Here is a 16,266-nt window from a genome sequence, read left to right as displayed (position 1 = left end):
CTCGTCTTACGCCGCCCTTCCTTCGTCTTTGACCAGGCTCCCGACGTCAATATCCGGTCACCCGGGTACAGAGTTTGGTCGGATTACCTTCGAGTTTGAGACCGTGTGCACCGGCGACTGTGAATTCTACTTTATGATGGTGAGAGAAAGCCCGGATTTTTTTCTTTTAAAGCAGTCTTGTCCAGCTGTTTAGACATGCAGAATGTGAATCTGAGTGACCAGAACAGTTTTAATGTGCTGTGTGGGAGTTGTTCATATTGTTTGATATATTATGAGAAAGCAGCAGGCAGGAAAATCCAAGTGGGAAAAGAAAGGAAGTGCAGACAAAAGGAAAAAAAAACGGATACACAAACAAAGAAAAATACATATTGGTATGAACAAAGTGAGATTGTATACATTTTTATTCAGTCAACTCAAAAGTATTAAAAAAATATATTTAAAAAAAAACCTGCAATAAGAAACAAACATGGTATTAATTCATAAAGTCAATTTTCAAGCCAAAATTGACTCATTAAAATGTTTTCCCTGTATATAGGATGTGAACCGGAGAAGCACCACAGTGGTAGAGTCATGGGAGAGGAGCAAGACAAGGCAGACCTTCACACACATCATGACCACCAATGCCTCCGTTTCATACACGTGGGCTTTCCAGAGGACCAATCAACCCAGCGAGGTATGTCGGACATTCTTCCGCCCATTTTCAGCAGCCCAACGCGCACCTTTAACCGTTTCATAGATCCGTCGCTACATCAACGACGTGGCACGCATCTACTCCATCGTCGTGAGCAACGCCCTGGACGGGGTGTCGTCGGAATGCCGGGCCTGCGCCCTCAGCTCTCAGCCGTCCGGTTCTGGGTGCATGCCGTGCCCGGCGGGTCACTACATCGAACCGCAGAGCAGCCGCTGCACCGAGTGCCCACCCAACACCTACCTCGTCTCGCAATCTACGCCGGGACCGGACGCCTGCAAGCCTTGTGGACCTGGCAGCCAGAGTAGCAAGGTTGGTCGGGAATAGGATGACTCCACAATTTAACCATGATGAATGCCTCCAGATATTATTAACCTAAAGATTTTTTTTCTCCTTTAGTTGATAAATTGTGAATATTTATTATTACCATTGTAGGACCACCGCTTATGCTACAGCGACTGTCACTTCACGCACTCGGACGGCAACGTCACCGTGACCTTTGACTTCACCCCACTGGGTTCAGTGGGAACGCTGATGAACGGGCCGAGTTTCACGTCCAAAGGAACCAAGTACTTCCACCAGTTTAACATCAGCTTGTGTGGAGGACAGGTGAGGAAGTGTCATGTTTAAAATAAAAAATAAAATTAAATCAGATTTAATATCCTCTACGTTCCCCTTTGTGAAGGATCGGCTGGCGTCGTGCGAAGACAACGTGACCGACTTGTCAGTGGGCGATTCTACCGGCGAGCGTAGCGAGGGGGCGGCCGCCGTCAAGACTTTCGTCTGCCAATCGACCGTAATCCCAGCTAGCGGACGGGGCTTCAACACGGCCCTCACCTCGCAGTCCATTAACCTTGCCGACACCTTCCTCGGTGAGCTGTCGTGTTCAAAATGTCATTTGACACGGCCGGAGACGACGTGTGCGCTGAAACCCGACGCGGTGTTGAACAGGCGCGACGGTTGAGACGACACTCTCTGGCGTACGGGTAAAACCGGAGCTGTTTCCTGGCACCTCCAGGAAAGTGCCAGATGTCAACTTCTTCTTCAGGTAAGCCACATTTCTGCTCTTAAATAATTGTGATGACTTAAGAAGTCCAATCCATTCTGACTGGGAGGGCTAAGAACAATTGTTCCCTCCGTATAGTCTGCTTTATGGTGAATAGATAAACATGTTTGTTGCATAAAATTGTGAATGAACGAAAATACATAACACCGCACCAAACTATTGGTTTGGTTGTAATTTGTTAAAATTCTAAATCATTATTTCCCTCCATTTTTAATGAATTCATAAAGTTCTAAATCAATAACATGTTCACAAAAATAAAAGACCTAATTAAAATGGAATACATTCTGATTATAGCCGCTACTAACACTTACAAGATTCACTATTATGAGTTTTTACACAGTAATTAAATGACTGAATCTTGTTAGAGTATTCAATGATCAAGGCTCCACAGCTATTGAAAATGGGCAATAAAAATGATTTGTGTAACGGTTTGCCTGTATATTAGAAACCGATGACGTAAAGGTAAGGAAACCGGCAGCGGTGCAAAGTTTATTTATTTTTATTGTTTTATTTTTTTTCTCCCCCCTTTCTCCCCTACTTGTCAAAATGGTTTGGACGTCTCGCATTATCATTGTTATTCAATCAGTCCCCTATTAACGTGCGTTCCCCCAGGTCGTTAGAGCCCACCGCCTCTTGCGAATCGGGACGTAGCACAGTGGTCTCGGTGCGTTGCGATCCTGGAAAAAGCGCCAACGGAAAACTTTCCGTACCCAGGTACCAACCGCGTCGCCGTGGCCGTTTACCTCCTTGACCTCAAATCTTCTGCCGTGTTTGTGGCAGTTCTTGTCCCGCTGGAACATGCGATGGGTGTACGTTTCATTTCCTATGGGAGAGCTCCGGCGCGTGTCCCACCTGCACCGAGAGAGACTACCACCGCATAGAAGGAGCTTGCAAAGCAAGACAAGTGGTTTGTTGAACCCATGCAGACTTTTCTTACTTGTTCTCTTTTGTTTTGCACTCAGGGACACAAGTTTGTTTTCAGGAAGTCTTGTACGTGTGGACCGAGCCAAAGGTCTGCATAGGGGGCGTAAGCTTGCCCCAAAAGGAGACAATGCCCTGCGAAGGGATGGAATTTTGGGTACGGCTAGGTGTGGGATTGGGCGCCTTCACCGCCGTGCTGCTTGTCTCGCTCACCTGCTACTTCTGGAAGAAGAACAAGCGGTATTTATTTATTTTTAAAACCTACAGTTTTTCTTTGCATAGCTCCAAGACTTCCACGGCAACGCACTCGTAACCGAACTAACTAATTTAAATTAACTTGGATTAATATATACAGACACACTCAAACATGAGCGATCGCGGGAGCTAACAGGCTAAGGAAGGAAGGAATAACAGGAAATGCAACAGCCTACCCACGTATTGATTGTGGGTAATGAAGTTTTATTCTGAAAGGGTGCCATTGGCTATCGGTGTTGTGTGCTCGAGTATACTTCATTACCCAGAAAGCCCTCTTTTTGCCCGCGCATGCGCGTTGTGCGTTTTCTGGTCCATGTGTAGGATAAACTCGTGTGAAGAAATCGTTCAGTGCTCGTAGATATCTGTTATACACGAAAGAGATGCGACAAAAAAAGACAGTGCGCTACAATGATAAACAGCCTCTCATGTCATGGCCACCTGGCTTTCTCGCATCTCGAAATTTTTCTCGTAGCTAGAGCGAATTATTTGCTTGAAATTTTACTCGTATCTCGAGCATTTCGTAGGTAGAGCTGCTCATATGTAGAGGTACGACTGTAATTAAACAAAAAATCGGAATGCTATATTTCAGCTATTTATTAACAATACAGACGCTCCCCTACTTACGAACATTCAACTTACGAACAACGGTACATACGAGCATGTCTGCAAATTGCGTTTAAGTCGAAAAATGTTCGTAAGTCCAATTTTGTATTTCGCGCCTTTTTCAGAGTAGTACTTCTTTCCGCCGCTAATACCGACGCCTGGCGCTGTGAGAGCTCAGCTCACCCAGCATCTACCTTCTTCTTCGTTGCAATGCGGAAGTGCGTGAATGTATCTCCAGTGTGCAAAGAACCTTTTTCATTTGTATCATTAAATATCTCATGCATCCATTATTCAATATGGTTGGTAAAAAGCTAAAGGCTTCTATTGAGGGAGTTGCAAGGAAGAGGCAAGCCATTTCATTTGAAACGAGTGGCAATAATAAGAAGCTTGATCCGCGTGAGAGTGGTGAGCGTTTCACGGGCATTGAATCGTTCGACCGTCAGTAGCATTTATTAACAGAAAGATCGAGCAGCAGGACCCAAATATTGAATGTTGCACAAAGTTTGCAAATCAATTGAATGATGCCATACAGTGCTACCGCATCATTTATGATGTAAAAAAAAAAAAAGGGAACTGTGCAATCGTCGTTGGATCGCTTCTTTCGGCCAGTTTCTAATACATAAATCTCTCTCTATATACAGTACTGTGCATATTCTCTCCATTTTATTAAATGTTTTTTTCAGTACAAACCAATGCGTGTTACTTATACAAGCCTTAAACATACCAATGCACTTATATAAACCTTCAATATACTTATATAGGCCTTAAACATAAATTATAATACAAAATATAGCACCAAATCAACTTGCAAACAAATTCAACTTATGAACAATCGCTCGGAACCTAACTCGTTCGTAAGTAGGGGAGTGTCTGTACTATAATTTTCCATTTGTATGGCAGGTTAGAGTACAAGTACTCGCGGCTGGTCATATCCGCTAACAGCAAGGAGTGCGAGCTGCCGGGTGCCGACAGCTGTGCCGTCATGGAGGGAGAAAACGAGGGCGACATGGACGACGAAGTGGTCTACTCCAAACCTTCGCTGCTCGGAAAACTGAAAGCCATAGCATCCAAGGTGAGCGTCAGCTAGGATTTAGCTAAAATACTTGAAATACTCAGAAATATTTTTTTTTTACCTTAATGCAGAAAAACGGGGAGAACTATGAAAACATGCAGCTAAACTCTCATTCCAAAGCCTTGGTGTGGAGTTAAAGCAACTGTGAAATCAACCCTCAGGAGTTTGTCCATCGGTGAAGACCCCTTTAAACCAGTCACCCACCCTTATCAGCTTAGCTGGTCATACATTTACACACTCGCACACACGGTGGCCTTCAAGCGGGTAAGAGCTCAGGGTAAGTCGGGAAGCTATGTCATTTTGGGTTTTTTCTCTATTTTTATTCAGTTTTTTTGTTCAGAGATGGGTGTTTTTGTTTTTTTGTGCTGACGCCGCCCCCCTACCCCACCTTGCCTGCAAACACTTGACATCCGTGTTATTGTTTTATGCTTTAACTGTTGTGCAGCAACATTTGCGCTGTGTGAAAGTGGATATGTTGAGGTTGTGTTCTTCAAATAAATTATGACTTATTTATGTAGAAGTGGACCTGGGTTGGTTGCTTTTTATTTATTTATTCAAAGGTCTAGTCTTCAAATCTTTCGCCGCTGTTGACCACCATTTGGTGTGTAAGTCGGCATCCTGTAAATTAGATTATGTTGGGTAGTAGAATGATTTTTTGGGTAGTACGTATAGTACTTTCTGTTTTGCAGTTTTTTTTTTAAATTTAGGGTGTACAACCACTGCAGGCCACTAGATAGCAGCACACTGTTTGCCACTAAATTTGTATGTTAAACACGTATATAGAAGAACCAGGCAGGCAATGAGTTTATTTTGCGTCACTTCTTTTTTAGGGTACTCACAGGTACCTTTTGGATCATTTTCTATTGATTTTTTGAGTGACTTTCTAGGATGCTTTTTGTTCATTTCTCGGTTCCTGCTGATTTTTGAGCCTCCTGTTGGTTTATGAGGATTTTGAAGTTTCGATCGTACCTCCTAGCGGGCCACTTTTGACCCACGGGCTGCATGTTTGACCTCCATGATGTATACACTATTAAGTCATTGCTCAATTTGTTGTGCTTGAGTACTTATTTTTAGTACGTTAAAACACTGGAAATATTTTTTACGGTTCTTTAGTATTCTATGTAAATCGCTGGATGGGTACTGCCGTTTCATTATTCAAATTTATCACTTAAACCCAATCACCTCTTTTTTTCGTTAAGGTATGGTAATGTCTCAAATGGGTGAGGGTACTTTGTTGCCAGGAAGCGAGCCCGCCGGCAACTCTTTTAATTGGAGTGGCCTCACTTAGGAAACAGATTAGCGCCAGCTGCACTGGCATCTTCTAACGTACGCTCTCAATAGAGCCCCTGTGTGCGTGCGTGTGAGTGTGGGAGGGTAAAGAGCTGGTGAGGGCTTGCCAATGTTGCTGAAAAGACATCTATCCACTCACTCAGCCGTCAGCGTTTTTTTTTTTTGCTGATATTGAGAGTCACTTCACACGCTCAACTACTTTTTGGGGCTGGGGATCAGCATGTGAGTGCGAATATTTATTCTTAGGAAGTGACGTGGTTTAGTGATAAAGTGAATGTCGCATCTTAGCGTTGTGTGGGAATTCAAAACATTTTCAAATCGTATTGCGCATAATTGGCTTTCACAACTATTTGACTCCCTTTTGACATTTTTAAATATCCAATCTTTTTACTTTTTTATTTTTTTACTATTTTTACCCAATTCTCATCCCCAGAAAATTCCACAATCAGGCCCGATTTCCGATCACATAATCAGATATAGGACATTTCTCATTGTTTTCAAATTGTATTGCGCATAATTGGCTTTCACAACCAATGTTCCCTCTAATTTTTCGTTGGTCTGAGCAGAAAGTCAACCTCCCTGAGCGCACCGAGTACCAGTGTGAGCGACATCATCGGTACTCGGATGATTCGCCTAAAGACGTTTCGCCGACGGACGTTTGACAGACGGGCAGGTCGCCCAATGAACGTTCGGCGGAACGTCCATTCGGCGACCTGTCCGTCTGTCAAACGTCCGTCGGCGAAACGTCTTTAGGCGAATCATCCGGTCACGACATCATCATTGGTCGCTATGGGCAAACCAGTATCACACCTGCCACAAGCAGGTGCATGTCAATGTTCCCTCTAATTTTTCATGTAAAACATGCTGTAAAACACGAAAAACATAAGTGGACAGAGCTACTGCCACATGCTGCCGCTTAAACGGCGCCATCATGGGGAAAGGGGTAAAAAAAACAAAAAAAACAAAAACAATTTTTACTGCGCGCCATATGATTGCTGCTGCGCAGAGAAGACGAGAGTAGTGCGCAATTGCGCACGCGCGCAGCTTAGAGGGAACACTGTTCACAACTATTTGACTCCATTTTGACATTTTTAAATATCCAATCTTTTTTACTTTTTTATTTTTTTAGTATTTTTACCCAATTCTCATCCCCAGAAAATTCCACAATCGGGCCCGATTTCCGATCACATAATCAGATATAGGACATTTCTCATTGTTTTCAAATTGTACTGCGCATAATTGGCTTTCACAACTATTTGACTCCCTTTTGACATTTTTAAATATCCAATCTTTTTACATTTTTTTTATATTTTATTTTTTTACTATTTTTACCCAATTCTCAACCCCAGAAAATTACACAATCAGGCCCGATTTCCGACCACAAAATCAAATCTAGGACATTTCTCATTGTAATCTAGCCACATTTTCTCCGACGATATTCACTTTCTCACAGCCATTCCGAATTGTACAACCCCCCCCACCCCCAAACGCCAACTTTCCCAAGTCTACAGCCCATTTAGGCTTTGCTCTCCGATCTCAGGGAACGAAGAAGAGTGTGAGAGCAATTGGACCCACTCTTAGACCACTTTACAGGGGTTAAGTGCCCACATTTTTCACCGAGCCAAAATCTCATCAAGCAGTTGTGCGGTGCGCCCCCGTTTCATTCCCTCATCTCTAAATCGACGTGCCGGATGCGGTCGTCCGTAGCAACCCTGCCAGCCCTGCGGGATGCTTCTTTGTGGGAAGGGTTGAGCCTCGAGCTAACAAAGCCGCAGAGTGTGTGTGATTCTTTGAGCTTGCGCGGAAGCCCTGTGACTTGCCAGACCGCTTTCCATAATCCGTCCGTAGACATTGCCGAGTCGCCGGGGGCTTCTTTTCACCGAAAAATGTTCCATGGCTCAGTTAGTACAAATGGTGAAGTTAAAATACTAACCCTTGTACGACGACTGTCAAAATGGTTCAAAAATGCGAACCTATGATTTTAAAAATCTGGTTTGTGGAAGCAATTTCTTTTTTTGTTGGCTTGGGTCAATGGGTTACAACTTCGTGGCAATTTAGTCTTTACCCAAATTACTACATACACATTTAGTTTCTGCTGCTCGCCATGAGTCATCTTCACGAAAAGACATGATAAACACTCAATGTGCTTTTAATTGCACAATGAACAAGGAAGATGGCAAACACGAAACAGGCATGGTGTCCTTGTCCTTGTTTTGAAATGTACAAAAAAAGTCACCTTTTGCAATCCCCACCCGAACTGGACGTTCCCTCATAAGGCACATCGCCATATTGAAAACGGCACAGACACACAAGAAGACAAATTCAACGAAGAAGCAGCAGCTTCTCTCTTTCTCTAACTCCGACACATCATGTGTTCATCCAAGCGCACCATCATCCAGCAAACTTTAGTTTGTCACCAACTCGTTGACTGCTTGGTCAGTCTTTTCCAGTTTGTCCCAAAAATCAGAACCTAAACCAAAATAATGACCTCACATTTGAATATAAATGTCAAGGCATGTCAAACATTTGAAATTTGAGGAACATTTCAATAGATATCATTCCATATAATTCTGTTGTAAAGTTTTCCTGTCATCAAAGTACACATTTAAGAATGTTGATGATTTTGTCTCATAGTGTGATTTTTTTCTTCTTAATTTTACTACTCTCCTTATAGTTCTAGTTTTTCCCTCAATATTTCTACCTTTCTACGAAATAGAATACTGGATATATTTAAAACCCACACATATTAGTACATGGTTTTTATCATTACAAAGATGCTTTTAATAACATTTTATTTTTGTTATATTGCATGTGATATTTGTTCTTGATTGCAGTTACTTGGATGAGTTTTGTTGTCACAATGACTATTTTCCTATTTTTACCTGTGCTTATACACATTTCTCTTAATCTTATAACTTTTTACTACTTAAAATTATTACTTTACTGAATATTTCACATTTTCCTCTTATATATTTCTTCTGTGATTTTCCTCTAGTTCTTTGTTCCTATGTTTTGTAATATTTCAAATATCTTTACCTTATGCAGTACACGTAAATAATTATTTTTTAATGTGATGTTTTTGTTGTTATTGCTTATCCTGATATAAACTTTATTGTAGTGATATTAAGAATGTCTCATAATATTTCAGAAAAAATACCATTATAAATGTTTTTATCAGTGAAAATGTTATCACGATCACGTCCTGAAAATACTTACACATTTTCTTCTTATGATGATCTTGTTATTTCCATTAGTTTTAAATATTTTTTAAATCTGTCATGTGAATATAGTCTCATGACATAGTTTGGTCCAAAACAAACTTTATGTCTTAATGTATTTATGTTTTAGTTATATAACAGAATTTTTTTTTTTCTTTTTTTTTTACATTTAAAATCTAAAGACTTTTCCTTTTATTTGTCCATCACAAAGTTGCCTTCATCTTGCCAATTAATTTTTGGTCAAATGTTTTATTTTTCAGAATGATCTCCCCTACATTTACTGCTTGGGTGAACACACGTGTAGTTATGGCCATTGGATAAAGGGATTCTATGATTACATTTCTTTAATATAAAAAATGTATCAAAAGCAACATAACTCATGAAGATGCCCCTCCCCTCCTTTTTTGTACATGTTGTCCATTGCACTGACGTTTAGTCCCACCCAAACACTGTCCCACACAAATTGTGCTATTTCAACCGTCGTCCATACTACACAAAAGGTACACACTAAAAATGCATACATTGGAGTATTATTATCATTATTACAACAAGAACCTACAAAAAGACCATGAGAATTATCATCATAACAATAATAAAAAGTCAGTAGGGTATTGCAAGGGTCCGCCTCTTTACCGCCGTGCTGAATCTACTGTATTTACACCATAATACCAAAGCTATCAAAAAAAACAAAAGGCTCCAAAAGTTCCTCCAAAAAATGTTTTTTTTTCTTTGTATGTCCTTTTTTGATGAACTACTTACAGCAATGTCCATTCCACATATGTACAAGCCTTTTAGAAAATAATTTAATAATAGTTACACACTTTCTACAATGGGTCGTTAATGAGGCCGTAACGTTAGGTGAGCCCAGGAAACCTCATTAGCTCTTTAGGTGGGGCTAACAGTCTAACAGCAAGGAAGTCAGGAGGCGCGGTCACAGGGAGGAAGTGGTAGAGTCGACGACCTCTCTGCCGTTGCACACCGTTGGGACATAGTGGGCGCTGACGGAAGCTGAAAAAAAAAACAAAAAAAATGATTGTAATAATAAAAGAAGAATGAATTCAAAATATACAGTACAGTAATACCTCGTTTATCACAGTTAATAGGTTCCAAGAAATGCCGCAATTTAGGGACAGTGTTTTTATGGTGTCTTTTTAAAATTATTTGGATTTTATTTGAATTTTAAAAACCCTCCATGAAACATGGTAGATGGCTAATTTGCCCTAGATAACCACATAGAATAATGAGTTTGACTCAATACCGTGGGAGGCGTAGGAGGTGGCGGCTGCCCCGCTAACACTGAAGCGGTTAACGTTGAGCCGGTGACTGGTGACGTTCTTCTGGGGCTGGAACATGATGATGTGAACCTTGGGGGCGAACATGCAGCCCAACACCACAAAGCCGCTCAAGCTAACCGATATGCACATGGTGGTCGTTTGTACCTGAAACCAAAAAGTCAGCAAGAGTTTGCGATTTCATGTTGGTATTCTCGTTTCTACACTGTAAACTATTTATAGACAGGGTGTTCCAAAATGTTTGACCCCAATTTCGTAGGCCAAAAATTTGGACAATTTTCGTTGGGATGACCTCCAATTTTCACAGCTTGTGTAAAAACGTTTTAAGTTTTTGTGTGTAACGTTTGGCATTTCTATCTTTTCAGGTTAAGAAAGGGCGCTCACTTCAACAGAAAGTGTTTTTATTTTTCAAAAAGGACCATGTATAGTAAAGCTTTTTTTTTCTCGCAAAAAAGACAATGCACAATCTTCTCCCTTTGCTCTGAAGTTTATGCACGACACCACAACCTTCATTACAGAATCCCACGTCAACACTTTGCAGCACAGTGCTTGCTGGTGAATTAGGCAGTGGACTCGTAGTAGGGCGGTGAGACCCCTTTTTTCCAACTCCCGGTTCATGCGTCCTATTAGACCGCGAGTTTCGCCCACCATGCTAGGACCCCCGTCAGTCGTGATGCTAGCTAGCTAGCTTTGACCAGTCCAGGTCCAACTTCTTCATGGTTTGGCACACTTTGTCAAAAATATCCTCTCCCGTTGTAGTCCCTTTGAGACTTTGGAGGGCTGCCAGCTCCTCGCATATCTCAGTTTGCGCTAACTCCACGAATAAAAATGAGCAGTTGCGCCGTGTCTTGCACGTCCGTGCGTTCATCCAGTGCTAATGAAAAAAAGTCAAATTCTTTCGTCTTCTGCTGCATCTGGGCATATACATTACTCCCGATTTCTTCAACGCGTCTGGTGATTGTACTCGGCGACAGACTTTCGGCATTAAATTCATCTTTCTTCTCGGGACACACCTCCTCCGCGACAGTATCCATACATTTCTTAACAAACTCTCCGTCAGTGAAAGGCTTACTGCTGCTTGCTATCAGTTTAGCAACCCGAAAGCTGGCCCGAACGGATGCCTGGTTCAGCTGAGCTTGGCGTACAAATGTATTCTGCTGAGATAGTAATCAACTTTTTAACTTTGAGAGTTTGTCTGCTCGTATTTGTCCTTGCAAGCTTTCGTACTTGTCTTTGTGACGGGATTCATAGTGTCGGCGAAGATTGTATTCTTTGAATAATGAAATAATGAAAAAAGGATTACACATTTACTGAACTACATAGTGTAGTGATCAGTCAAACGAGACCCGACCGGGATTTGAACCCCAGTTGCCCACATGGCAGTCAGGTGAACTAACCTCCACACCACGAATTGGCCACACATTACTTTGTCATTATTGGAAGGTCTTGACTACAAATATATACAGACGCTCCCCTACTTACGAACATTCAACTTACGAACAACGGTACATACGAACATGTCTGCAAATTGCGTTTAAGTCCAAAAATGTTCGCAAGTCCAATTTTGTATTTCGCGCCTTTTTCGGAGTAGTACTTCTTTCCGCCGCTAATACCGACGCCTGGCGCTGTGAGAGCTCAGCTCACCCAGCATCTACCTTCTTCGTTGCAATGCGGAAGTGCGTGAATGTATCTCCAGTGTGCAAAGAACCTTTTTCATTTGTATCATTAAATATCTCATGCATCCAATATTGAATATGGTTGGTAAAAAGCTAAAGGCTTCTATTGAGGGAGTTGCAAGGAAGAGGCAAGCCATTTCATTTGAAACGAGTGGCAATAATAACGAAGCTTGATGCGCGTGAGAGTGGTGAGCGTTTCACGGGCATTGAATCGTTCGACCGTCAGTACCATTTATAAACAGAAAGATCGAGCAACAGGACCCAAATATTGAACGTTGCACAAAGTTTGCAAATCAATTGAATGATGCCATACAGTGCTACTGCATCATTTATGATGAAAAAAAGAAGAAAACTGCAATCGTCATTAGGTCGCTTCTTTTGGCCAGTTTCTAATACATAAATCTATCTCTCTCTCTACAGTACTGTACATATTCTCTCCATTTTATTAAATTTTTTTTTTTTCAGTACAAACCAATGCGTGTTACTTATACAAGCCTTAAACATACAAATGCACTTATATAAACCTTCAATATACTTATATCGGCCTTAAACATAAATTATAATACAAAATATAGCACTGAATCAACTTACAAACAAATTCAACTTATGAACAATCGCTCGGAACCAATTGCGTTCGTAAGTAGGGGAGCGTCTGTATATGTTTTGACGAAAGTTTGGCGACACTCTTTTTCCTTGTCGACGATAATGTCAAATATTTATTCATCTTATTAGACGTGCTTCATAACTGAGCAAAGAATACCCCGAGATTTGGTACAAACGTAAAGCTGGCATGCAAAATGACTTGAATGGCTGGACATCGTAAGGCTTTTTCTTTAAAAAAAAGTAGTCTATGTAAAGTAAAGCTTTTATTTGTTTAAAAAATAAATACTATGTATATATAGTCAGGCTTTTTTCTTTAAAAAATGACCATGTATATTAAGGGTTTTTATTAAAAAATGACCATATATAGTAAGGCTTTTTTATTTAAAAAAAACGACCATGTACAGTAAAGCGTTTTTCTTAAAAGACGACATAGTATAGTAAGGCTTTTTTCTTAAAAAACAACATAGTATAGGCTTTTTTCTTTAAAGACGACATAGTATAGTAAGGCTTATTTTCTTTAAAAACGACACAGTATAGTAAGGCTTTTTTGTCTTTAAAAACAACATAGTATAGTAAGGCTTTTTATTTACAAAAAAGATCATGTATAGTAAGGCTTTTTTCTTAAAAAATGACCATGTATAGTAAGGCTTTTTTGTTTAAAAAAGACCATGTATAGTAAGGCTTTTTTTCTTAAAAAAAACGACATAGTATAGTAAGGCTTTTTTTCCTAAAAAAACGACATAGTATAGTATGGCTTTTTTCCCCTAAAAAAACGACATAGTATAGCATGGCTTTTTTTCTTGAAAAACGACATAGTAGAGGAAGGCTTTTTCCCTAAAAAACGACATAGTATAGTATGGCTTTTCCCCCTAAAAAACGACATAATATAGTATGGCTTTTTTCCTTTAAAAAACGACATAGTATAGTATGGCTTTTTTTCTTAAAAAACGACATAGTATAGTAAGGCTTTTTTTCTTAAAAAACGACATAGTATAGTATGGCTTTTCCCCCCTAAAAAACGACATAGTATAGCATGGCTTTTTTTCTTGAAAAACGACATAGTAGAGGAAGGCTTTTTCCCTAAAAAACGACATAGTATAGTATGGCTTTCCCCCCTAAAAAACGACATAGTATAGTAAGGCTTTTTTTCCTAAAAAACGACATAGTATAGCATGGCTTTTTTTCTTGAAAAACGACATAGTAGAGGAAGCCTTTTTTTCTTAAAAAACGATATTGTATAGTAAGGCTTCTTTTCTTAAAAAACGACATAGTATAGTAAGGCTTTTTTTCTTTAAAAAATGACATAGCAAGTAAGGCTAAGAGAGTCGGAGAATAAATCTGACTTCTGATTCTTCACCTTCTAGTTGTTGCTGTGGTCCACTGGCAAAATCATTGGGTCAGAACATGAGGCGGGAATCAGGAGTGAGTTCAATTCCACTCGTTGCAAATCTCAAATTGTTTATTGAGGTAATGAAAAGGATAAATACAACTTCCAACTTTACTGTGGTGCAGTGGCAAAGACAATGGATCAGAACTTCAGGTGGACTCAAGTTCAAATCAGAAGTGAGTTTGATTCCACTCTTTGCAATTCTCAAATTGTTTATTGAGGTAATGAAAAGGATAAATATAACTTCCAATCACATCATTTCAGAAGTCACTGTGGTCCAGTGGCAAAGACAATGGGTCAGACAGTCCTCAAGTTAGTGGATTTGACTGCCATGTGGGAAATGGGGTTCGAATCCCGCTCTCGTTTGACTAATCACTACACTAGTAGTTCAGTAAATGGGTAATCCTTTTTTCATTCAAATAAAGACTTAGTCATTTTTTTCAGCAAAACAATATTTCCGGTCAGCCGAAGGCTGACCGGAAGACAGTTGGGGATCCCTGGTGGTGTTCGACAGTCGGCCTTCGGCCGACTGCCGACACCATACAGTCGTTGACTGGCGACACCGGGACGTGAACCCTCGACACCCACGTCGCAGGCAGGTGACTTACCCACTACACCACGAGGCGGCCCGCCTATACATGATTGGAAGTTATATTTATCCTTTTCATTACCTAAATAAACAATTTGAGAATTGCAAAGAGTGGAATTGAACTCATTCCTGATTTGAACTTGAGTCCACCTGAAGTTCTGACCCATTGTCTTTGCCACTGGACCACAGTGACTTCTGAAATGATGTGATTGGAAGTTAAATCTATCCTTTTCATTACCTCAATAAACAATTTGAGAATTGCAAAGAGTGGAATTGAACTCATTCCTGATTTGAACTTGAGTCCACCTGAAGTTCTGACCCATTGTCTTTGCCACTGGACCACAGTGACTTCTGAAATGATGTGATTGGAAGTTATATCTATCCTTTTCATTACCTCAATAAACAATTTGAGAATTGCAAAGAGTGGAATTGAACTCATTCCTGATTTGAACTTGAGTCCACCTGAAGTTCTGACCCATTGTCTTTGCCACCGGACCACAGTGACTTCAATATACTTATATCAGCCTTAAACATAAATTATAATACAAAATATAGCACTGAATCAACTTACAAACAAATTCAACTTATGAACAATCGCTCGGAACCAATTGCGTTCGTAAGTAGGGGAGCGTCTGTATAGAAACAACTAACGGAAAATGTTTCCCAACTGGGATTCGAACCCCAGCCTCCCACATGGCAGTCAGGTGAGTGAACCTCTACACCACGAAATGACCACACTTTGCTTTGTCATTATTGGAAGGTCTTGACTACAAATATATAGAACCAACTAACGGAAAATATTTCCCAACTGGGATTCGAACCCCAGCCTCCCACATGGAAGTCAGGTGAACTAACCGCCACGCCACGAATTGGCCACACTTTGCTTTGTCATTATTGGAATGTCTTGACTACAAATATATAGAAACAACTAACGGAAAATGTTTCCCAAGTGGGATTCGAACCCAAGCCTCCCACATGGCAGTCAGGTGAGTGAACCTCTACACCACGAAATGACCACACTTTGCTTTGTCATTATAGGAAGGTCTTGACTACAAATATATAGAAACAACTAACCGAAAATATTTCCCAACTGGGATTCGAACTCCAGCCTCCCATATGGAAGTCAGGTGAACTAACCTCCACGCCACGAATTGGCCACACTTTGCTTTGTCATTATTGGAAGGTCTTGACTACAAATATATAGAAACAACTAACGGAAAATGTTTCCCAAGTGGGATTCGAACCCAAGCCTCCCACATGGCAGTCAGGTGAGTGAACCTCTACACCACGAAAAGACCACACTTTGCTTTGTCATTATTGGAAGGTCTTGAAAAAACCCTCACTATACTATGTTGTTTTTTAAAGAAAAAAGCCTTACTATACTATGTCGTTTTTTAAGAAAAAAGCTTTACTATACTATGTCGTTTTTTTAAGAAAAAAGCCTTATTATTCTATGTCGTTTTTTAAAGAAAAAAGCCTTACTATACTATGTCGTTTTTTAATGAAAAAAAGCCTTACTATACTATGTCGTGTTTTAAGAAAAAAGCCTTACTATACTATGTCGTTTTTTTAAGAAAAAAAGCTTTACTATACTATGTCGTTTTTT

The 16,266-nt window shown here is 40.4% G+C and overlaps 2 protein-coding genes across 10 annotated transcripts in view; one reads left to right on the top strand and one right to left on the bottom strand.

Annotated features, from left to right (window-relative positions):
* Positions 1–5,130, top strand: part of elapor2a (endosome-lysosome associated apoptosis and autophagy regulator family member 2a) — a 12,615-nt gene extending 7,485 nt beyond the window's left edge. The window contains exons 12-22 of the mRNA XM_077596925.1: positions 37–139; positions 536–673; positions 737–1,000; positions 1,124–1,297; positions 1,374–1,560; positions 1,640–1,736; positions 2,367–2,468; positions 2,535–2,661; positions 2,737–2,915; positions 4,434–4,605; positions 4,677–5,130. Coding sequence (XP_077453051.1) covers positions 37–139; positions 536–673; positions 737–1,000; positions 1,124–1,297; positions 1,374–1,560; positions 1,640–1,736; positions 2,367–2,468; positions 2,535–2,661; positions 2,737–2,915; positions 4,434–4,605; positions 4,677–4,742 — 1,609 coding nt within the window. The 3' untranslated portion in view covers positions 4,743–5,130. The remainder of the gene's footprint in view (positions 1–36; positions 140–535; positions 674–736; positions 1,001–1,123; positions 1,298–1,373; positions 1,561–1,639; positions 1,737–2,366; positions 2,469–2,534; positions 2,662–2,736; positions 2,916–4,433; positions 4,606–4,676) is intronic.
* A 2,898-nt stretch (positions 5,131–8,028) lies between these two features.
* The window catches only part of grm3 (glutamate receptor, metabotropic 3), a 197,798-nt gene continuing 189,560 nt past the window's right edge, over positions 8,029–16,266 (bottom strand). For all 9 annotated transcript variants that reach the window (XM_077595698.1, XM_077595703.1, XM_077595701.1 and 6 more), the window contains 2 exons: positions 10,372–10,552; positions 8,029–10,121 (listed from right to left, as the gene is read on the bottom strand). In XM_077595698.1, the coding sequence (XP_077451824.1) occupies positions 10,045–10,121; positions 10,372–10,552 (258 nt within the window). In that variant the 3' untranslated portion in view covers positions 8,029–10,044. The remainder of the gene's footprint in view (positions 10,122–10,371; positions 10,553–16,266) is intronic.

Source organism: Stigmatopora argus, chromosome 3, assembly GCF_051989625.1.
Source record: "Stigmatopora argus isolate UIUO_Sarg chromosome 3, RoL_Sarg_1.0, whole genome shotgun sequence".
NCBI classification, from domain to species: domain Eukaryota; kingdom Metazoa; phylum Chordata; class Actinopteri; order Syngnathiformes; family Syngnathidae; genus Stigmatopora; species Stigmatopora argus.
The sequence above is the reverse complement of the archived record's forward strand: the minus strand, read 5'-3'. Positions and strand labels throughout refer to the sequence as shown.